We start from the raw sequence: 24,371 nt of genomic DNA, 5'->3' as shown, positions 1-24,371 counted from the left end.
AACATCTTAGGTGTGTTTGATTTGGGTCACTTAAGGTGCCAGCCGGGTGGTGCCTGACATCCCTTCTTCTAACCTTCTACCCTTATTCCCACTACGAACTAAAGTCTCTCTGGGTGTATGTAGCCTACTGTATGTACTCAATGATTTGTATGTAAGTAAGTGTACATATTTTGTTATATTTCATTTCATTACATTGTAATTTAAAATATTAGATTCATATTTTATGTATGTCTAGCGTAAGGGCTAACCTACAACTTGCATTTCATTGTGCGAGCCTGTGTTGAGAGATAACAAATATAATGAACCTTGTAACTTATTTTTCAACTCATGTTGAGTACAATAATGCAAATCTTAACCAAAATCTTTACTTTTATTGCATTGTTGTGTATATTTTTGTACTGTTCACACAGACATGAAGCTCTTTTCCTAAAGACAATGTTTCCTGACACGCAGTTGGAGAACTTCCACGGTTTAGGTGTGCATGAAACGTTTGAATTATCAGTAGGCTACATCAGAAGATCATAAAAATATATGGTTGTTTGATTACAAGTCAAACATGTGTACAGAAAAACTTTGGGGAGAAGATACGACTTCCCAGGCATATTTCATCAAATCACAGACCAGAGTAAAGAACACAATTTGTGTGCTCTGCTTTGAACACATTGATGCTATTTTGGGTTGTAATTATAAATGACAGTAAAAGACAGCAGAAAACTTACTGTGAACAACAGAATTTTATTTCAATTAATGGATAATCCATATTTCCAAACAAAAGAAGAGGGGATAAAAACAAAAGTCATAGGAGCTTTCTGTGAATTCACTTGTCAACAGACAGCTTTCTAAGGTCCCAGATGGCTTTTGCAATGCCAAAGTTGATACCACAGTGCCATGTTGGAAATGTGAGACAGGTTGTCAAAATAAACTTCCACCAAGGGGGAAGAAAAAAAACAACAACAACAACTTAAGATAGTCCTAAACTAAGTCACAGTCATAAGTCCAACTGGGATAGTATTGTAACAGAGACTGAGGTTTTCAGAGGTTAGTGATACTTTTCGCTAGGATATCGGTACGATAAGCTCAAAGGACATGCGTCGAGGGGGTTTTCCCTACATGACAATATCATCAGGAAGTGGAAAAGAACTCGCATGAAGTCTAAAAAAAACGAAAGTGCTGATGACGTCAAAGCAGAAATATCTGTTCTCTCTACTGATGGATTCAAAAAAATCTCCATCGTTTGCATCACTTTTCTATGACTTTATGTGCACATTAATCATTTTTACATCGCGTGAGTTCAATTTCCTCTCCTGACAGGACATAATACCTGTTATAACAGGTAACGAGAGATTATGGCACAGTCATAAGATAAATGCTCAGTGACAAAATCTTTGTTCTAAGGCAAGTACAGCTAGTTTAGTAAGATGCTCCCCCTCCCCCCCCAATTCACAAGGTCCAACATTGACAATCAAGACAATAAAACAAAAAATGAGCATGTGTTGCGTTACTCCTGTGAAAACAACATGGAAGAAGTGTCAATGGGCCTTTTGAATCAGTGAAAAGGTAGATCGATCAAATGGCATAAGGGCAGCAAGAGTCTACCGGTGCTGTGATTTCTCAGGAGTGAATAAGTGTACCGGTAGGTTCTGACTCGTTCACAATGCAAGTGCCGAGGCTGTTTTTTTGTTTTTCCTTCTCTGCCCCTGAGACCCCAAAACAAGTATATAGTCAAATTAGAGACACAACATGGTCATCACCAACACTACCACAAACATATCCAAACAATTTGCATTTTTCAGCTTTGGTACAGGCTGCTGTACATTTGGACTGGTATTTTGCTCTTGTTCTGATATCGGCATGTCTGTCTGTCGGTCTGTCTGGCTACCTCACCCTTTGAACCTGAGCTTTTCCCATTGAACCCTAATATGCTATAGATGCCTATGAATCAACAATATACTGTACATATGGACACAATCATGGGGTTTCTCTCCATATAAACAGTGCTAATACAAACACACGCACATTAAAACATATCCTCTGCAAAAGTCCAAGACATTTTGGCATTTGTCTTCTTTTAATGGCTTCAGGCTTTCTTTTCAAAAAATTGGTATATTATACAGTGGGCCTTGTGCTCTTGGTTTTAGAGTCCCTTTGGCAAAGCCCTTGCTCAGTATTCGTCCTACTGAGACGCTCGTACACAGCCTCTGTAAATGTAGGCTAGCACCAACAACAAACCAACTGTTTTGTCTTTTTTCTGCCCCTGTTTTCATGGGGTTTGAGACTGACATCTGAAGTTGAGTCCAACAGACCTGCTGGTGAACTGCGCAATAACTTGTTCGACCAACTTGTCCATCTCGCACCACATCTCAAAAAGGTAGACTGCACCGTCGGCTGACGGGATGCAACGAGCCACCGAGTCTCTGCAACGGCCCACGGTGAATGATTGGCTGGCTTGTGTAACCGGGACGGTAATGGATTACTTTGTCAGTTTGGGTTTTTTGAGCGGAATGGTGAGGGAGATGTTGAAATGAATGAATGACGGATGGATGGATGGATGGGTGAGAAGCCAGATGGACGCTCAAGCCTGCATTGCTCCCACAGCTTCTCCTCCTCTGTCTCGTCTGCCTCTCCACCTCAGGGCCCGTTCTCGTTGTAGTGGAGGGAGATGGGCCGGTCGCGCTGCACGGTGGGCATGTAGGGCCAGTTGTAGCTGGAGCCCGAGAGCAGCATGTCGCGCAGCAGCGTCTCGATGGGCGTCTTGCCTACCAGGCGGACGAAAAACAGCTGCTCGATGACCGGCGAGGAGACGATGCGCAGGGAGGGCAGGCGGAGGAGGAGGCGTCCGAAGCGGTTTGGCTGGCTGGGGTACTGGTTCCTTACATACTCCTCCAGGGCGCACTGGGACTTCTCCTGGATGCTCTCCACGTGGGCGACGTCTGATAGCCCCATAGCATCTACAGGGAAGGAAGAGAGATTCATGGTTTGTCAAGCAGAATCCTTATTACAGTGTCACCATGCAAGAAAGTACAAATTATGGTTCACAGCACAGGACAGCGTTCCCTCTCCCCGCAGCCGGAGGTCGTGTTCTGCCTCCCGCCTCCTCACACCTCCCCCCCCCCCCCCCCCGCCGGCCCCCCGCTCTCGGCAAGAGTCTCGCACAGCCGATAAGAGTGCGTAACACTGTGCGCGATACTTTTCACACCCTCCGTGTGCCGGGGCGAGCACGGGGGATTTAGCAAAGGGGGTCAGAGATGTGTGGGCTCAAAACAAAGACACAATTCACTGTACTGTGCCACACACTGTACATTGAGTGCTCTGTGACTCTGCCCCCTGCATGAACCCTCGTTTGGAAGACAGGTTTTTTGATGAGGGCAATTTCTTCTCAAGCGCGTTCTTTTGGTCTGAAAGCGCTGGCCCGCAGGTTTTAACCTGTCACCTTGCATCGTTGCTTCCCTTTGTCATCTCACACTTTGATCTGTCCCCGGTGTAAACCCTGCTGGGCCTGAGCGCCACTACAACAAAAAACAAAGTCATTTACGTCATATTTTAATCGAGCATGTCCACCCCTCCCCACCCTCAGCGGCCACTATTCTCATCATTCTGAGTGAACGGTTGCTCCCACTTCAGCTGTATTTCCCTTCCACTCAGGGGGCAGCTGGACTGCTTTCTTTTTTCGGGCCGCCATTTTGGGTTCTGCGTGACAAGGCAGTCCCTGCCTGGTTGGGATTAGTAAAGCTGTCCGTGGGACTGTCTCCATTAAATTCAAATTTCTGTGTGAGTATCTGCACGTTTCACTCAATGCATTGTCTTCTTTTGGCAGGACATCTGCAGTTTTTTGCGACGTGTATACATGTGGGTACATCTGCCCGCATACGGGGAAGTCACATGGGATGCTCAGGGCTACCGGGGTTATGTAGGTCACGGCCGGGGCTGTTGCGAATTCTCAGTCTCACTGAAACCCACCATACATAATTCAACTCCCGTGGTGGGGGCAGGGGTCCTGGGGCCTGTGCTGGGCTTGGGGAGCATACAGGGAGGAGGGGTGGATGACTGGTTTCAATAATAGATGCGATCAAGGAGGAGAGATGGCTGATGAGAGCAGGGGAGAGGTGGATCTACAGACACATACATACATGGCAGAGAGGCGCTAGGTACACACAGAGTGCATCCCACAAGCCACGCAAGGGAGAAAAGAGGAAAAATGCAATAAATGAAGAAAAAAAAAATGAACAGGGACGAGACACATCTCAGTGTTGGCTTCTGCACCTTCCGTTTCCCCCTGGGTCACAAAGCATGATCTCTCCGTGAAGTATCCCAGATGTGACAGTATTTGGCTGGCACTGGAGCCCAGTGACTGTTGGGATGAACCTCAACGGGGTTTGTGTACAAGAAGTATCAAAACAATGCCATCTCATGGGTTTCCTCAAGATGTAACACCATTGCATTTTGATTTAATCGTGTCTGCAGCTCAGTGGGGAGGACATAATTCAACACAGGGAGGAGGGTGTGAAGCTCAAGCCCTGTTTTTTATTTGTGGGGGGGGGGGTTAAGAGCTTTGGATGCAAAACAGCTACAAATAGAGAAATCTGTGCTTGCAGAAAGGTACTTTCTTTGTCAGTACGTCCAACTGAGAGTTGTTTCATGCAGGTAAGAGGTTACCATCATCATCGATAACATTAGATTACAGGCAATGGTAACTAAAATTCACAAGGAAGCAATGTTAGCAGACGGTGGCTGCTGGCTTTTAGGAGATAAAATATTAGCATGTATATATATATATATATATATATATATATATATATATATATATATATATATATATATATATATATAATTGATCCGTCTCTATCTAAACTTTCTTTTGGTGCAATGTCAACAAAAAAGTAATTGACCACTTGTCGATACGTCTTTCCAACTAAATGTGAAATGTATTACATGGGCAGAAATCGAAATCGAAATCTAAATGCTGACGTCAAAGATTCAGGTAAAATCTTACAGTTAACCGCAGCTAACAAAAAGAAGAAGTGCTTTAAGTGAGGCACACGTGAGGGAGAATAGCGGTCTTTTACGGTATTAAAGAGCGATCAAATTACAGTGAAATTCATGGAGGGCAGAGACCATGACTGACTAGTGGGAGGACTGTAGCAGAAGCATTTGCATATGGAGCCAACGAGACACTATCTGCTGCAGCGTTGGAGGTCACGTCTCGGCCAGCCTCGGCGGAGGTGAAGAGGTTAAGCGCAGTTGAAGTCGGCCTCATGAGTCTGTCTGTGAGCTCAAACTGGATTTCAACACAGCAGAGGGAAGAGATGTTTCTTGGCACTAAGAACTTCTAATTTTACAGTGAAATCATCAAAGTAACGGTCCAAATTCACAATCTTGGACCGGACTTTGGGGCTCTCCTGGTCAGTGTGTCTCGCAGTCGTCGCCCCCTTTCATAACAGATACAAATGAATGCTTGAAGCATCTCTTCTTATTGAGTAAACAATGCTGATAATTATCTAGCTTCTATGTGTTAAATGGCTTCCTGTCTTGCAGACATAGGAGTCAGTTATGCTCACTGATAGATTTTAAACGTTTTTGCATTAAAGACGTTATTTTCGACCATTTTCAGTGGAAGAGATGCTCGCCTCCTCTTCTTCTTCTTCTCTTCTTTTATACTGTGCAACAGTACACAAGCAGAGAATGACGCATGCTGTATGTTCAGCATTTTGCTGGATATTCCTACACTGCGGACATTTTCAATCGATACAACATGAGAAGTATGTCCTCGACAACTTCAAATGATTAAAGTCATTTTATTCATTTTTTTGTGTGCAAAGGAGATAATTATGAAGAGATTGATTACATTGCTCCTAACAAGGCACCACAAGATGCACATTTCATTTCCTCCTGTGCACATTTCACCTCCTGCTGCTGCAGCCGTTGCATTTATCTGATGGCATCCAGTTCAGACTTTACGTAAAAATGACTTGAGCTCTTAAGCAGACGTCAGCAATATCAGGCAATAATGTAAAGTTCTGTTTTAATTTCTTTACCGATAATATATGAATACATACTTATTTACATTTATGATTGAATTCATTGGTTGTATCTCGCCCTGATAAATAAACTGTTGTATTATCTGCTGGGGTTATTTGGCAATGTTTCAATGCACAAAGCAACCCTCCTATTAGACATTTCTTAAATTCAGGTTGAGCTGTTTACATGTGCTTTGATACCCTGCGATTAAGCGTCCCTGTCGACATGAATAAACCAATAAAGAGAATGTTCCCGTGCCAAAAAGAAGTCACCTATATTTGGACCTATATTTGATTTATTACAACAACATTCAACTTAAAGCTACTGTTAAACTTTATTTTCTTATGAACTGTTTCAACTTTCTATAAATATAATTGTTTCTTTTCCAATCGTCTGGCAGGATTTCTCTTTAAATTTCCTCTCCTGAGGTTTCTCCTCTTTCTTTTTCTTTCCGATTTGTTTTCTTAGAGAGCTTAGAGAGCAGTGATACCATATATTTGACATTTTTGGGCCATGGATTTCTAATTACTTATAAACTTTCCATTAAACAGTCTGGAGCCATCCACCACGAGTTAAATCCTGCTTCGACATCCTGTTTTAACGTTACGTGACACCATTGACATTTAACAGAGTTTCCCTGTGACTCTCAACTCTTTATATGACACATGTGCTTCATTCAAACTCACCAGACGTGAAGAGCACGATGGACTTGAGGCAGGAATACTCCGCCGTGTCGACCTGCAGGGCCTTCAGCTTCTCCACCTGCTCTTGGAAGACACGGATGTGGTCCATGAAGGCCACCACGCGCTCCGCTGACATGGGCGATGCGTGCAGGCCTGCAGCTGCCAACAGAGGGGCCACATGAAGCGGCATGGAGCACTGGGCGGCGTTGAGCACGAAGAGCTCGCTCCATGACATGCGCAACAGCGCCACCTAGGAAAACAGGTCGCGTAAAGTGGTTATTACAGGGAGGAAGCTTCTTTCACTCAGCAGGATGTCTAAAAAAAAACACATCAGATTTAAATCATGCGGTCGACACATCTGGATTTGAGATTTCTACAATATGTCAATTTTTTAATCATAAAACGTAGGAATGTATTCAGAAATTCTAAAGGCATGTTTACAGGGTTGAATCAATTCAAATGTGTTGAACAGGAATGATGTTTAAAAATGTTACACCATGTTTGAGAAGGTTTGCACACACAGCTCATCCCCACCAAGCATGAACATGAGTCAATCTGTGTTTCAATAGCACAAATACACATTCATTGTAAGTGTCACAGGATGCAAGAAACAGCTAACAATCCTTTGGAGATGGTTCGAATTTGGTCACATTATCACAGACTGAATGCAGACGAGATACAGGACAGGAGCGCCATTCATTCACATATTTCTTTTCCCAACAAATAATATATTCATTCATTGAAGGAAGAAGGAAGCACACTCACACAAAAGCAGGCTCATGGCACAAAGCTAACAGAGAGCACCTTTTATAAACTGATTGTAAGGACGAATTAATGTGACAAAACGGTTACTGTCAGTGTTAAAGGTCAGAAATATTACAGGAGGAGGTGTTATGGCACAAAGAAGAATGTATAATATGGCAACATTGTGATTTTAATATATAGTTTGGGTTAACAAAAACTTGCGACTTGATCACAACGGAAAATGGCACAGCTCCAAAGTGCAAATCATTCGTGCAATTATTTAATTATTTAAAGGTTTTGATCGGCACAATTGCTTCAAACAAATCATGATTTTTATATATGAGGAGGAGCAGTCACAAGATGAAGGATGTGGATGGACTCAGCCTGCAATGGGAATCCAACCACATATGACTCCTCTTTGTAGCAGCATTTAAAATAATAGCACATGTTCTCCATTTATAGGTGTTGACATCATTTTGTCTACCCTGGGTAATCTAGACACACAGTTTAAAATGTGGACGCAGTGAAGTTACGTTGGTGTAAACAGAGTGTTTTGATAGCAGGTTGAAAATAATTCAACAAAGCGGGTTTATAGAAAGCATAAAACTGGTGGCACATTTCTAAAGCACTCGCTGTGAGGTACGGGACATCTTGACGTGACGTTAATGGTGAATTAATGATATGGTGCAGCTACAGCATGACATATCTGTGATATGTCAGCCCAAGGTGCATGTGAATATTTATAGGTCAGGCGATTCCTCCGTGCCAAGACTTTACAGCTGGTATAAATCGACATGTGCAGCATTGACATTGGGTTTGTTGTGCCGCTTTCTCCCTTCAGTGAATAGTAACACAACAGAATTTCTTTTTATATGCCCATGAGTGATGATGATTCTCAAATAATGAAAAGGAAAACAAATATTTAGAAGCTCAATTATTTGTAATGAGGGGGCGAGATGTCATAAAGAAAGCGTTTATTAATCACACTTCATGTAACTGTGGTCTTCCATTGGATAACAGCTTCATTTTGGTTTTGATGAAGTTGAACGGGAGAATTTAATTGTGTTATTTTACGAGCTCAACATTTCTTTAAAAGCAAACTTGAACTGAAGAAATGTGATGTGAAAAATGTTACCATGTTGCAAAGTTTTGGGTGTAGTATTTTATATACTGTATATATCATATACAATATGAACATCCTGGTGCTAAGTTTCTACATTCGGAGGCTAAAAGCCAATCCCTTATGTATGTTCTTGCATGCTTTACTGAAAAGCCAATTTCACATGAAATGCACATTCTGTTTCTTAAAAGACAATATTAGATGCTAAAATGATATCCACACTCATTTACACTAAATATGAAGCTACAGGCAACTAAGCATTAGCTCTAGCTTGATATTTAGCGCGAGTGTGGTTCTCATTTTATCATCTAATTCTCTGTAAGAAAGCAAAGTCCCGTCTTTGCGCTCGGCTAATTATCTTAGCCGAGCGCAAAGACTGGAAACATGGGTAAACAACGAGCCTCGCTCTTACTTTGATGAAGCCAGGTACAGTAACGTCCTTGGGACACATTTTTACACGCTGGTTTTTGTACGTATCCAATAAATGAGATATAACATGACAGTTTGTGCTGGTGAGCCAGGCCAGCTGTTTCCAGTATTTATGCTAAGCTAGGCTAACGTGCTGCTGGCCGTAGCATTGTATCTACTATACAGACACAAGAGTGGTTTCCATCTTCTCATCTAACTCTTGGCAAGAACGCGATAAGCCCAAAATATCAAACGAAACCTTTGGAGTTGGATATTTAAATTTGAATGAATTGTCGTCAAAGCGGCAGGCTTACCTGGTCCATGAGCTGCAGATCGGGGAAGAAAGGGATGTTCTTGGCCCACTCAACAGCACTGAAGAGCAGCCTGGCCGCCAGCTCGCAGATGTTCTCAATGCCCATCAGGTTGTTTCCCTGCATGCACTGGGCCCCGTAGCGAGATGTGGGGTAGGGCTCGGCGCGCAGCAACAGAGAGATGAAGCCGGATAGGTAGGGCTGGCCGTTGTACGGGTCGGTGCCGTTGGTCAGGTACTGTCCTGGGCTGCTCTGGGAGTTCGATGTGCGTCCTCGCTGTACAGCTGAAAAACAAGACAGGTGAAGGTGAGAATTTGGCCGCACTAATCTGAACTTTTAACCATGAATATGTAACATTTTTCCAGTGTATGTTTGTTTTCGCTCTGCGTACGTCTTCATCTCTGTCTGCCTGAAAAGTGCACTTTTTAACAGAGTGCGATACACCCAAACCTGGTCTACATCCAAACGGCCTCTGAACGTTAAATGAAGTGAAACCTTAAAGCCTGCAGCAGAAACAGAAGGTAGAGGAGACAAAGACGGAGGAGAAAGAGGGAAATTGGGCATGTCAAATGTGTCGGGAATATGGTCAAAGGGGCAAAAAGTGTGGCGACGGGAACATTTCTCTGACTCCTAAATATGTCAGCGCTCGTCTTTTCTGTGGAGCGGTGGAAAGTGGCCACTCTGCCCCTGCTGTTGTGCATCAATGAGTAATGACAAGCAGCAGCTGGTGCAGATATACCACTTCTTCACACCTACATATGTTATGCATCCGCATAACGCATATACACATGCACGTACCACACATGAACACGGTAACATGCCTCACCCCGTCGAACACCCACCCTCCCTCCCTTGAGAATGAGAATGCAGAGGGGAGGCCGTGTGTGAAGGGAAAAATTAGGTAAAAGGGTGAAATGGCGAGATAAGTTGGAGAGGGAGGGATCGAGAGGTGATTTAGAAAGGGGAGATTAAGGGCAGGGAGAGGGGAAAGAGAGAGAAGGTGCAGAGTTCAGTGTATTTGAATAAAGCCTGAGATGAGGCTTCAGATATAGAGCGGTGGTTTACATAAAGAGACAGGTGGAAGCTGGAGGTGGAGAGAGGGGTGAAATAAAAAGGGAGGAGGAGGGGGTTTGGAAAAATGCTTTTCAACTCTGCATCACCTGTCACCTCACACACAGCAGCTGTGTCAACTGAACGCACCGTGGCACGTCTGAGAAACGGGAGGTCAAATCACTCTAGAGCGTCAAAAAAAAATAAGCAAAAAGGCCTTTAATTCTAGCCAGAAAAAAAAAATACCTCAGCACAAAAGGTGTTGACCTCAAAGTACGAGTTTTCTCCGTGAACTTGTGTCAACCCGCGTGCTCCCGGAAAAGAATGCGGCCTCCTTTCGCAAACAGCGCAGTCTCGCCGGGCCGAGCTGTGGAGAGGTGTTGCCTGTCACAAAGACGTTGCACAATGGGGACATTCCTCGTCTCTCGCACTCCAGCAGCTCTCGTCTCGCCTTAGCAAGGGACAGCTGTCGGATTAGCCGCACGTGTCAGTCTTTGCGGGGTTTCCCAAGCCAAAGAAAATGAAACGCCGCCTTGAGCAGCAGGGGGGGGAAGTAGTCTCAGTGCAATTTCCACAAAGATTACCTGGTCAAATGTGTTTTTAGTCCCTCTGAGGTGCTGTGAGCTTGAAGGGAAAGACTGCTAAAGCATACAGAGCTGTTGCTGTCGGCGAGAGAAGCAACAGAACTCAACAAGTCCCCCAAATTAGACGTCAAACTACTTGTTTGGTCTTTAGAAACACATTGAATCATTTTATGCATGACAAAGAAAAATAGTAAAATAAATCAGTCTGTCATTGGACAGTCTAGGGTTAAGGTTTAGGCACAGAAACACCTTGGTTAGGGTTGGCTAATCATTGTGGTTTGTTACTTAGTACTTAGTTAAGGTTAGGGGCCCTTTGTTATCATGGTTACAATAATAAACACGTGGTTAAGCTTTTGGATGATCGTGATCATGGTTACAAGAAACGGGAGGAAACGGGATCTGACGTTTTGTTGGGAGGAGTCCCTGAGACCTCCTAACTGCGTGGACTTCGCCGCTCAACAATAACATCACCCGACTTCCTCTGTTGCTCACGAGGGACAAGAGTCATCACATCTAAGGCAGCTGGAGGGCTCCGTTGGCTTGAACTTTAGCATGTGTCACTTTAGGGCACTTGCTGAAAGGACCGATTCTGTCGCGTTCCCTGAGAGGACAGTCTCCGGAAAAGCTCTTCCCCGAGCACATCCATAACCTTAAACTGTCACTCTGCCCTGGCTTGTTAACATCATCTAAAAAAATAAAATAAAATCTATTCTACAACAACCTGGTTTCCTCTTCTTTTGGGCTCCTCACCGCCATGAAACACATTGTCCCTGACTTTCACAGGGAATACATCAAATCCTTCCAAATTCAATGACGTTCCATAAATTCCACGACCTGTTGGTACCCCGCTGCCCCTCATGTCGCCGATATGTGAATTCGCAGCTATTAATCTGCTCTCAAATTGATTCGTGGTTAATCCTGCGGATGGTGGCGACTATACTTGATCCTCTTGACTTTTCAAAAGCCTCATTGTGGGGGTCACTCGTGGCTGAGAGGCAGCGCACTTGAGGACTTCTGACTGAGACACATCACTCTCTGTTTTTCATTCTCGCCTACAGCCGGCTGGACGAGACCGAGGAGCAGAGAAAGAGAGAGAGAGGGGGAGAGAGGGAGAGAGAGAGAGAGAGAGGGGGAGAGAGGGAGAGAGAGAGAGAGGAAAGGGAGCAAGGGGTGATTATGGAAAGGTCCAAAAGAATGGAGAGAAAGACAGGCAGACAGACAATGCAGAGACAGAGAGATGTAGTATCTTGACAGAGAGGAGGGCAGCGAGAGAGCGAGAGAGACAGAAATGACATTAGAGAGCAACAGATGCCTGAGGATAAGACAAAAAAAGGAAAGCAGGGTCAGAGAGATAGAGAATAACAGAGGGGGGATGGGAGTATAAAGTCAGATTTGGGAGTCTGCCATAAGCTGTTTCCTGCTTTTTAATTGGTGCACTGTGGCTTAGCTCGATGTATTTGACTGAGCTTGAACTTGAAATCTGATCGATGTACAAAGTCATAACTAAATTATTCTGATACCAAATTGAGGGCGAAAAAAAAGGGCACTAAAAAAAGACCAACAAATCCCCAAAACCCAAAATAAAACAGCATCCCATGTACGTAGGTAGGGCACGAAATGAGGGCGCAGAGGAAAGTGCATGCAAACAGAGGCACCATGGGACATTTCAGCTGCGACTTTCAAAATGCCACTTCAGCAAATGGCAGCTGGCAGAGTGCACAGTTCGCTGCCTGGCTGCCCTGGATTAGCCTCTGGGTCAGACTGTTAGTGGAATTACAGCAGCTAAATACAATTGAGGCCTATCAACGTTTGGACTAAAAGGTCACGGTGCCGGGGCAACACAGACGCATTATAGATTTGGCTCAGTCTGACAGTTGCGTTTAATAAGTAGATTTTCCATTTCTAAAGCCTCCATTGGCCAGCGACAAAAGAAACACATTTCTCTGCATGAACCTGTGCCGGTCTCTCCGTGTCACATCTGCAATCAATAAAATATCCTAAATACACAATCGTAAAAACAAAAGAAATAGCGATAGAGTGGTATCTCTGCTAGTTTTATTTCGGCCCTGAACTTTGACCTGCAGGTCACTGCTCCCAAAGAGAGTCAGATAGGAGGCAGAGAGGAGCTAATGTGTAAACCAGGAGAGAGTTCGAGATAAAGAGACAACCGACCTGATGATACGGAGCGGAAAAAGTTAGCGGATCATTTATTTGAGTACCTGGTCTCCACCCTGAAATTCTCATGTATATTTTGTCAATCAAACAACGGTGATGCTCCATTGTGAAGCTGCTCTTTAGCGTCACTGGGCTGTTAATGAGATGTATTACTTTCAACTTGTTTCTACACTGAAAAAAAAGACTTTTTGGCCCTGTAATTATTACCTCGATTATTTTTGTAAATTTTACAAGAAATTATCATTCCAGTGCTTTTACTTTAAAATATCACCTTTTATTTAATGTGTTACTTGGTGTTTGTTTGTAATTATGTATCCTCATTTTTACAAGTACATTGTAATCATTCACACCAAGTAATATCAACTAAACTACTGTATTGAATGCACTACCTGACACAACAAAGTAAAATGTACTTGGGTAATACAAGTGAAACCTGGCAACGTATAGCGCATACTCAGGGAGTGACGTCAGAGGAGAGTTTGCGCTTTTTTCTTCAGCGAAACAACGGAACAGCAGAAACAAGGACGGCAGCGTTTCACCGGAGGAGAGGAACTTCATGCACGGGAGCCATTGGGGTAGGTTATATGTTTAATTAATACTCTACGTTGCTGTTGAGCCTTCGGTCAAGTCTGTGTTTGAGTTGTGAACACTGAAGACCGGCGAACTGGTCAGTTTAGCGTGCTAGCTAGTTAGGCTATCATGCTAGCTAACTTGGGACAGCATTACAGACATGGCTCACGGCGCTTTCCTGTGCTGAGTCACACACACAGCGCGCTTTCTCTCGGACATCCTCAAGTCCAGCCGAGGTCGAATGAGGGAAATGTGACAACACAGGGACTCATAGCTGAGCAGTAACAAGCTCTGGTCATGTGCTAAAATATATCCCGTACGTGGTGGAATTAGTGACTTTAGAGCGAGTCTAATACACTTAACATTATTTTGTCACTGTCATATTCTGACATATTTTTACAGTAACTTATATTTCTGTCATCAGTTTTAAACGTGTCTCTTATGTCTCTATCCAACGCGGTGTCCTTGATGATGAAGGCTGTGGGCATGAAACAAGGTTCCAGTACTGTGTTGAGTTAGTGCCACATATCAACATGACCAGGCCCGCTGTGTAGCTCAGTATTAACGTCATGGTGACTTGTTTATGTGGGGATAAAACATGCTATCGATATGAAGATTTAAGCCAAATTCAGATTTAATGTTGTGTGTTCATGTTTTAACACAATTTCTCTATATATTTCACAGAATATTAAAGGACGTTCACTCTCAGCAAGTTGACATCAACAGTTGACGCAACTAAGTTAGTGCTGTTATAGTTTAACTTGACATATACATTTGAAGTCGTAGTTTGTGTTGCTGCTCAATAGTACATTATACTGGCAGGACTACTGCATTAATTATTTTAGCAAGGTACCTCATCTTGATCATGTTGTTTTTTATTGTCTTTTGTTTCAGCTCAATGAGGAGTTCAGAAGAATAACCACAGTTCATCTGGAGCGAACCTTTTTGTCGAAATTGGACAATTGCACCACCAACTTTCTGGAGATACTTGTGACAAAGGGCGGAGTTGCAGGAACCAAAGACCCATGCTGGATTCACCCAGCCTGGTAAAGTTTAGATATCATATATTAATATTATATAAAATTATGTTGGGCTCATATACACTGAGAATAGATACATAATGACGCATTTGAACACATTCAATATTTTTGTTAGTTTCTCCCACTATTGTCCTTTTTTGAGAACACATCAGACTCGAAGATGTAAAAATTAACATTAGTAAAAAGTTACTTGCATATTTTGGATAAAAACCAATTCTTACTAGTAAGTAAACTTAACTTGAGAATATCTGAGTAAAAATTACTCACAATTTCTGCGTGCAAATTGTTACCTAGCTTTTTTCAAGTAAATGTTACTTTTTTTTTTGTCAGTGTATGAAACAGATATGATACTGTGGACTGTGGCTGGTTGAGTCCATGGTCCACAGCATTTGACCCATTGTGTGCTATTGTGCAAAGAGCAAGCTGCTAGAGTTCTGTTTATTCTCAACAAATAGTTCATGCTGCCAGAAAAAGAAGAGAACACTGATGGTGACACTGATGGTGTTCAGCATTTACAACACATTTCAGAACGGTTCTCTATTACAGCTGCTATAATCTATATTTTGACATTAACAACGGATCACATGACTACTCCATAGATGTTTATTATTTTGGCATCGTTCAGCTTGTTTTGGTTTCTTGATTTGGCTCTTAAAACCCCACTGTACCTGCTCAGCACCAGGCAGCAACAGTTAGCAGCTAAACAGCCAGATATTTCCCTCAGGAATTAATTTAAAAACAAAAGTCGGGTGTGTAAATAAACAACTGTTTTCCAACAAGTTCGCCGTGTCAACTTTTTAATATGTCAATGTTTTGTTTACAGCTTGTTTCCGCTGCCCCCTAGTGGTAACAAAAAACAGTTATTGAAGGTTTAAAGATACTGCTGCAATGTGTTGATACGAGTTGATAATACGTTTAATGGTACGAAGGTTGTACCGCATGACGGGACAGCTGAAAAGTGTTAATAGTTCCCGACTAAAGGGGGAAAGAAAGGAAATAGAGCGTGGCAAAATGACTGTTTGTTTGTATTGAAGTGTTGCTGTTCAACAACAACTTTAGCACTCGGCTAACCCTCACTAACAAGCCATCTGCGCAGCGAAAGAGGTCTGACTCTGTCCTCGGCTGTGTGTCGAAGCATGAAAGAGCAGAGAGGTATGCGGCGAAACGCGAGAGCCGCATCAGAACAAGAGTGCAGAAAAACCGGAGGCAGTGCAGGAGCGAGAGGGAGAACAGTGACACAGACAGAGAGAGACAGCGCCCTGGAGGGTGAGGGGAGCTTTGCGTGACGGAGTTTGGTTGCCCTGCCGCGCGTGGAGGCAGTTACCTCGGTCCCTGTCTCAGACTTTGATGAGGCAGTTCTTGAATTATTTGGTCAACTAAATTCACCCCAAACTCAGTGACTCACACTATCCTGATTTACACTTAACGCACAACCCCTCCCCTCTGCTCTTTACTCCATGTGTTTCCTTTAGAGAAGGCATCTGAGCATTCAAGTGTTCTTGGAAAAAACACATATTAGCTGCTTGGCTTTACTTGTACTTTCTCAGTTGTTGTTGTCGTCAGACAATACAAACAGAGACTATGACTTGAATTATTTGAGTTTTCAAAAAGCACATTTTAGTACTGGAGCTATGTTTTCTCAGATGGGCAATACATTTAAAGGGCCAGTTCACCCAAAATATTTACTCCCACTTATCCCTAGTGGTATGCAGCCATATATTTTTGGTTTATTTAATTTTTTTCAAGATATGAGATATCTGCCACTGAGACTTCTGCTGCCGCGCCGATGCAGTGGAAGTGTGTGGGTTTTTGTTTCTGGCGCTTCTAACCGACCCACCCGTGAGTCATCGTTAGGCCGTGTTGCAGCACAGAGTTGTAGCTTCACATCAAGCTGTTTCAGAGGCGTTTGCTATTGAGAACCAATTAATCCTTTTATTTTGGGCAACATAAAAAACAACCATATTTTCACATTTTCTTGGCATTGCTTTGCCAACCTGAGCAAATAAGACCAAAACCATTGTATCTGCACGGCCACAAACTACAAGGGGTTAAATTGGGAAAAGGTGAAATGAGACTTTGATAATATAACTGTGGTCAGAGAAGAGCCTCCTTCAAATTAGAAGTGGAGGACATGACTGGCCCAATACCCCATATTTATTTAAATGTAAAAACTGACATTTATCCATTTCTGCCATTAGCTGCACTCCCACTCAGTGAGCCTCGTAAGATCATCAACGAGATGCCTAAGTTATGAATGCCCACAGATTCCCCCACAGCTCTATAATAGAGAATGAATGCGTGGCAGACAGAAGCAGAAGCCTTATTGGGGTTCAATGTTCCAGACAGATTCTGTGTCCCTCTTTTGTGTGTGTGAGTGTGAGTGTGAGTGTGTTATTACAAGAGACCCAAGTGACACACAAAAACAGGTTGAGCCACTTAAAGACTCAAAGCAAAACAGTCCGGAGTCAGTCCGTTTGTTCGAGTTGATCGACTGAATGCACCTGAGAGGGTCACATGACTTTTGTCACATTAGTGATGCGTTGGAATGTGCAGAAGGAAGCATAGCCGTATTAGAGAGGACACTCGTCACCTTGATGTGTCCAAAAGCATTCAAAAAAACATCATCAATCATGTATTCTGTAATATTCAAGCCTTGGAGATGATAACACCAGGGGCTGCTCTGTGTATTACTTTAATGGAAGCTGGGCAGCACTGAAGGGTTTGTGAATGGGAGCCATTTACTTCTTAGAGGCCTCTGATAATGACTACAAGTGTGGTGACAGGGGTTAAGTATTTCAATTTGTCAATCGCTAAATTATAAGTAAAGGTTTTCAGAGCCACAGGAGGCCAGACTGCAGTATTTTGGTGTTCAATTGCCCACTGTGGAGTCTTTAAACATCTTTTTCTGGGACCCACTTTTTAACAATGACAAACCAAATTCCCAATTGGCCTCATGTATAAATTATGATAGGAGCGAATTTGTGACTAAATGAACGTTTCTGAGCATTTTTACTGACATTTATGCATCGCCTTATAATATCTTGACAAAGTCGCGGCTCGCCAACGTTCCCACGCTTATTTTTCAGGACGCCACAGCTGCGCCCCGAGATATAAACAGTTAAACTTTTGGAACGTGTTGACTGCTGTCTTCCACACGTTTTCAGATGCAACATGTGAACCCTTCCTGATCAGCAGCATTCAGAACATTCAGGCTCTCTAATGTGGTCTCAAATGTTATACAAATGTTAAATATGGAAGAAATTCTGCGAATATATTTGGCGACCCTCGTGAAATCTCCTGCGACCCACCTGTGGGGTCTCGACCCAGTCTTTGGGAATGACTGGATTAGTCACTGTTTACTCACTGGAGAGAGGCCCCGGACGCTTCACACATTTGGACTTTGACTTGAGCCCGTCTGTTATTAATGTTTTAGTTTTGGTTGACCTACATTTTCAGCCGCCGTCGGTATTTTGTCAGAGTGCAGTGTGGGTGAGAGGAGGCAGCAGCATCCCCACTGCGCACGTTGAATGTGGGTATTACAGATTCCTGTGATCCAAATAGGATGTTGAGACTACTGTCACTGCACTCCACTAAGTTGGCATGTCTGCATGTATTTAGTGTGCTCACAGTCGCCCAGGTGTATGATTCCAGACGAGATGACGTTCTCATTGTGTACGCGTGCATTGATCAGAGCAGTAGACCACCACACGTGTGTCTCTCTGTCCTCAGCTGCTCGTCCTTGCGGGCTGCTTCAAAATTAAAACATTCACTCCAGTTCAAAAGCAAACTGTCAGGCTGATTCTCTTTGCCTCTCCGCTTCCTATTCAACCTAGAAACCGCGCTGACGGAGACACAGACGAGGTTCTGTGTCGCTGCGTGGGGGGACAATGACACTAACGCTGCCATGGTTGTTTTTTTGGGGGGTTTTTTCGAGGTTTGATTCCCACTGAGGCATGGTGCTGAAAAGAGCTGTGGATAAAAAGTCTCCAACAAATGATATTATGTTCTACACAGCAAGACTGCAGAAAGAGGTCAAACGTCTTCCTTTAGGGGGGGGAAAAAACAGAACATGAAACTCAGTGAAGTTGTCTCTAAATCTGAAGCGGTCCACTCATGAAACTTTCAGCGTGTCTTCTCAGGAAGCTAAATATTCATTCAACCGAAACAGAAAAGTCATGCAGCAGTGTTAGTGATATCAAACGGTGCTGGAAAGGTGGAGTAACATCACCAACAGGACTCTGCTATCACACGTCATATACCAACACATTCACATCACTCGTTCCATCCAGCAGCACTTCATCTCAGACGTGTTGTACTTAGTCGGGACGTGAAGCACATTATGGACAATATGCTCCGAGTACATTTCAAAGTAAGCAAAAAAAAGAGATTTTAAATGATTCATAGCATGCCAGACTCTTTTAGCACATCAAACATGCATTTCCACTTGTGGCCTTCTGCTTTATTCTGACAGTATCTTTTCGGTGGCTGCCGCACATTGTTGGAAATGTCAAAGAGAATTATCGGAATGCCTTTTTTTCCACCTGGATCATCACTGAGAATAAACACTGCCTCCCCTCCACGACCTTAGGTGAACCTGTTGAATAATGTAGAGAAAACATGTCTCGCGTCCTCAGGGGAGGACGACGGGGGCCGTGCGCTTCAACAGTTGCGGTTGGGATTTTATGACGCAGCAGTGTTTAAATCACTTTAGATGTTAAGATAAAATAATGACGATTTTGTTTCAAATATTCATGAATATTTATACACAAATGTCTTTGTTGTGACTTTTCATTAAAACAAAGGGAGTCTTGAATTGGATGTCTGTAATTCATGCACAATATTTATAATGAATTATGACCACTACCTTTCTCAGCCTCACATTTAACACAATATCACCATGTGTGTCGTTGAATTCTGTTTGGGGATTCTCTACTTTTACCAAATTGCCGGACAGTTCTCGTGTCTTCACAAAAAATGTCCTAAATAGACAAATGAATGCTGATGAACAGAAGTCAGCCAACAAAGAGGATTTAAGGACACAGTTTAATCCTGCTGACCTCGAATGCACCAACAGATGAGCTCCGCCAATGTAAGCTGACCTGCTCTACATTTAAGCCTTTAACGCACAACTATAAGCCAGCACTGCAAAAACAGAAGCTAATGAGCAGATAATGAGTTTCAAAACCGTATTATTTCTATATGAAAAAACATTCTTTTAAATTGAAGAATTTCCATCACATTTATCTTCTTATCTTTTTTTTATTGTTGAATTATAACAAACTGAATTGAAAGAAATATGTCCTGCCAACTGAAAAAAAAAAAAGTTCAAGACGCTAGATGATGAAACTTTTTGACGAGTCTGCAGCTGCTCAGCAAAGCATCGTAATGTTTCCTCGTCTGAGCAGCGAGACTAATGCCATTCTTAAGGTGTTTAAGAAATCTCGTGGCTCACGGACAACATGACGCCTTCAAGGCTCAAAGGTCGACACCGCGAAACAAACTGGAATACAAATCTAACAAAACGTATTAAAAGATTTGCCAGAGGAAGTAAAAGAAATATATATTCTGCATGCAAAATAACATTCATCTCCAAAATAGGATAAATAAGATGATTTGAAAATGATATGTTTCGCTTGTGTGAACGTTATTTAACTTGTAGGCTATTTGAAGTCTCGTCACGAGACGGATTCTGATATTTTTGCATGATACACGACGTCAGGCGACATCCTCAGGTTCATTCAGTCGTAAAGAAGCACCAACCAAGATGCTCGCGGGCATCTTACATGAGGTAAGACTGTGTGTACACACACACACACACACACACTCATAGGCCCAGCAGCAGGAGCGGGAACCCCTTAAGGGATCATCTCATCCAAGGAGAACGGGTATTTCCACCTTCTGCCTATATACTGCTTTTACATTTTTGCTCAGACAGAGAACAACGGGCGGAGGGGTCGTTCAGACACTGTCTGCCTTTAAAACATCCGCTGCCGAAGTGTCCTTGAGCAAGCTTGCTCACTGGGATGCTGCTGCTGACCCCATTCTGTCCTCTGAGAGACAAAATAAACGGGGCGAAGAGGGACATCTTCAAGAAGGACTCGGACTTTTGAGGATGCGTTCAGGTGCACGTTGATTTTGGCATTTGCATTCATTACCAAAAACAATTCTAACAAATCTGTACCTTTTAATCATAAAATAGGTCACCTCTAAATCATGAGCTTCTCTAATCCAAAGTGCATTACCAAACAAAAAGCATCAGTAACGCTGCCAGCACAGATGGTTTGGCTCCATTCGGTTTGGAACATTATTTTAAAAAGATGCACCATCTCCTCTCCCGTGAATGGGACGACGCTGCTGAATGATAATCAATAAGGGAAGCGCTCCTCTCCGCCGACACGTTGCCACCGCTCCCCTTTGCAACTAACTGACCCGTTGTAAATCCAACAAATGAAGCGGCATCCTCTTCTAGCGGCGCTGGGTGTCGGTGAGCAAACAGCATAATTAAAACAGAGCGGACAAAGGAGGGATTTCACAGAGCAGAGCGCACCAGCGTGAATGGCGCTGGATTTGGTCAAAGAATGTGAAGTAAGCATTGTGTTTTTTCCGCAGGTGGTGGCTGATTATTTACCCATAATAGCAACAGTGGATACAAACTGTGTGACACGTTAGGATCAACAGGCATCACAGAACGTGACGCGTATTTTACGCACAAATTCCCACTCTGGCGCGTATTCAGTTGGACATGAGAGTGACCAACAAAAAAACAACGACAAGAGTGTTTCGTTTTAAATGTGTAATAAAAGTTTGTCTTTACACATTTCTCAAATGTTTTCTTGCTGCACGTGTAATTGTCTCCGCTTTTAGACTTTGATGCAAACAGCGGCGGCGAGAAGAGCCTCAGAGTTAGTCGCTTATTTTGAGACAGTAAAATCTTTTACGGCTGAGTTCCAGACTTTAATGGCCTGTTAAGATTGATATTTTACACTGAGCAACATTAGGTCACTCACACAGACAGAGAAACACGATTAGTAAACAAAATGTGCCACAACTTTACGCGGAAATCCGTCACACACCTATGGTCTTACCCTCTCTTCTCATGCCGACTTTGAGGCACTTCTTCAGCCGGCAGTACTGGCACTGGTTCCGGTGGTGCTGGTCGATGGGACAGTCTCGGTTCCCCCGGCAGGTGTACGAGAGGTTCCGCCTCACCGAGCGCTTAAAGAAGCTTTTGCATCCCTCGCAGGTGAACTGGCCGTAATGCTTCCCACTGGACTTGTCCCCGCACACCATGCAGTCCACGTTGGGGATCTTGTCCCCGGAAAGTGTGTCGTTCCCCGGGGTGGAACCGTTGGGGGTTCCCGGCGCCCCGCCGGGCTCCTGGCCGCATATCTGGAGCTGGGACCCCGGATCTGCAGAAATGTTCTCTGGCCACTGGTTTACTACCATTGCCATGCTATCCCCAGACACTTTGGTCTTTGTTAAAATCACAGAAGGAGCGACTGAGTGATAGAGATCCGTCCCGACGTCTTGGGAGAGAAAAACGAGGGGCGGGTGGGGGCGAAAAGGCGCTTCCCACTTCCTCTGCAGAGGTCAATCTGCGCGTTTATGAGCGTGTTTGTATTCAAAACGTGTATCTATATACGGTCTTTCTGCAAACATCTACCAAAGTTCACAGCAACAGCGAGGTATCAACATGATCGATGTAAAAGAGCGAAGCCTACAACTCCCGGTGTCCCTCGGTGCGCAGCAATCCATAAACACGTTGTTCTTCAGAGTGTAACCTCTTGGAAAAGTCAGTCCGGTTAAGTCAGCTGTAAAATATAATAATGCGCTGTCTTACTTCTTCTTCTCTAGAATTTGAAAAGACGACGGAATACAACAGACAGCAATGTTTCGCCTCTCAGCCGCTCGCTCCAGTCTCTCCGCCGCTCAATAGCCTACCGCGTTTGGGTTCGCGCGAGATAAATGCTGCCTCCTGAATGACCGCATTTCATGTTGTCCTGTGACGGATTTATTTAGTCCCGGCAAGCTCTTGGAGACGTTGTAAAGCGCAGGACCCGAAGCAATCCCCGTTCCTCTTGTTCCTTGCGCGCCGCAGTGAGGTTCTGATCCTAATTTACCCAACACGCGCACTCTAAATATCCTCGGTGATCGTCCGCGTGCAGCAGAAGCTTCAACGGAGACTGTTAACGCGCACGACAATCGTTTTTGCCGCTCGAGTGTATCGCTTCACCCTTCGACTGTCCGCCCCATCTCCGAGAGGCGAAGCTACAATTTGGGGGAAAGTGTCACCAGCAGGCTGCCTCGTACTGCTGCCCCCCTGGCGGCGACCCATATAAGGTCATAACGGCCAAATAAGGTCATTTCCCCTCCCCTCAGCGGGAGAGGGGGAGACATGCAGGGCCGGCCCTGATTGGCCCCCAAAGTCTGTTAAAAAAATAAAGCGCTTTCTGATTGGACGGCGGTCGATGAGGGATTGGGGTGACTGACAGGAGCGGTTGTTATACAAGTACTTTAAAGTGGCTGCATCAGTGTCCCATTGAGGATAAAATGTGCATGTTGTGCGTCCAGCTCTGGTACAAAACCTGCTGTTAGTATGTGATTACAAAAAATACTTTTTAAACTATTCGTGCTGCATCAATATTTGATATTTTAGACTGACTTTACATATTTTAAATCTTCATAATACGGATTTAAAGTTCCTCTCCGCATTAACAATGTATTCTGCTTTTTGCTTCTTCATTTGGATGTTTGACTTTGCAAAATAATGAAGGCTGGAAGGTTGTTGTTCTACATTCATCTGCTGAAGAGGGGATGTTTCTCTCCTCTCGCCTTAAATCGCACTTGAGGCGTGAGCATGATTCGTTAGCATGTCTATTGTTTGGAGGCTAACTGCCAATATGCAGATGTGAAAATGACCCCCCCCCCCTTCCTCTAGGATGATTTTGCCACTTAGGAATTAAACTTTTGAAATGATCAGTATTTGCATTTTCATACAGCTTCTGGGTTTTTCAGTGAGGAAGAAGACGTTTCAAACGAAGCAGTTTAACTTGTTTTCCAAGCTGCTGACTGTATAAAAAAGCTTTATTCAACGTTGTCTTGATATGTTTCAAAACATGTCTCTATACGATGTGTGCAGGCCCCGAGAGTCTGGTCCTCAGGTATTTATTATTTCATGACATGATATATTATTTTCTGAAAATATAATGCCATGTTGTTTATTGTTTTGCCCTCTGATCCACGACAGAAGGTCACAGTTTACCAGCCCTTTTATCTACCACGCCGCACTGCCTTCATCAATCTCGGGTCAGCTGTCCAGCTCATGTAATCCCACTGATGTCGCATCATCAACACAATCTTCTTTAACCCCTACCCCGACTCTTAAATATTGTAGCTCAAACTGGGCCACAGACGAGCAATCGTGCAGAACAATAAACCGACAAGTCCCCTCTCAGCTCCACAACAACTACAAAACGTGCCAAACTCCTCCACCGAGCCATAAAACACTTCCCCAAATCGTTTACCAGTCGAGAAAGTGTTGATTCTGTCGGTGTGTTGTGTCCCTGCCATGCGCACAAAAGGCCAGTGCGGTAATTAACAGTGGCAGTGTTGTTCTCTAATGGGGGCTTTTTCCACGCCGAGAGCAGCGGGGACCTGATTATTTCCCCAGA

At 43.7% G+C, this 24,371-nt stretch overlaps 1 protein-coding gene across 1 annotated transcript; it reads right to left on the bottom strand.

Annotated features, from left to right (window-relative positions):
* Positions 1 to 727: 727 nt before the first annotated feature.
* Positions 728 to 22,929, bottom strand: nr2f5 (nuclear receptor subfamily 2, group F, member 5). Its single transcript, XM_079275516.1, has 4 exons — positions 21,786 to 22,929; positions 9,285 to 9,565; positions 6,702 to 6,948; positions 728 to 2,948 (listed from the first exon to the last, which is right to left on the bottom strand). The coding sequence occupies exons 1-4, from the start codon at positions 22,150 to 22,152 to the stop codon at positions 2,629 to 2,631; spliced, it is 1,215 nt and encodes a 404-aa protein (XP_079131642.1). The 5' UTR covers positions 22,153 to 22,929; the 3' UTR covers positions 728 to 2,628.
* Between the last annotated feature and the right edge of the window lie 1,442 nt (positions 22,930 to 24,371).

This window comes from Melanostigma gelatinosum (genome assembly GCF_949748355.1).
Source record: "Melanostigma gelatinosum genome assembly, chromosome: 9".
NCBI classification, from domain to species: domain Eukaryota; kingdom Metazoa; phylum Chordata; class Actinopteri; order Perciformes; family Zoarcidae; genus Melanostigma; species Melanostigma gelatinosum.
This window is presented reverse-complemented; position numbering and strand designations above follow the sequence as displayed.

Coding starts and splice junctions, on each gene's coding strand:
- nr2f5 (XM_079275516.1), bottom strand. CDS start 22,152: ATGGCAATGGTAGTAAACCAGTGGCCAGAGAACATTTCTGCAGATCCG. Junction 9,566..21,785: donor AGTCGGCATGAGAAGAGAGG/GTAAGACCATAG, acceptor CTTGTTTTTCAG/CTGTACAGCGAGGACGCACA. Junction 6,949..9,284: donor ATCTGCAGCTCATGGACCAG/GTAAGCCTGCCG, acceptor CTGTTTTCCTAG/GTGGCGCTGTTGCGCATGTC.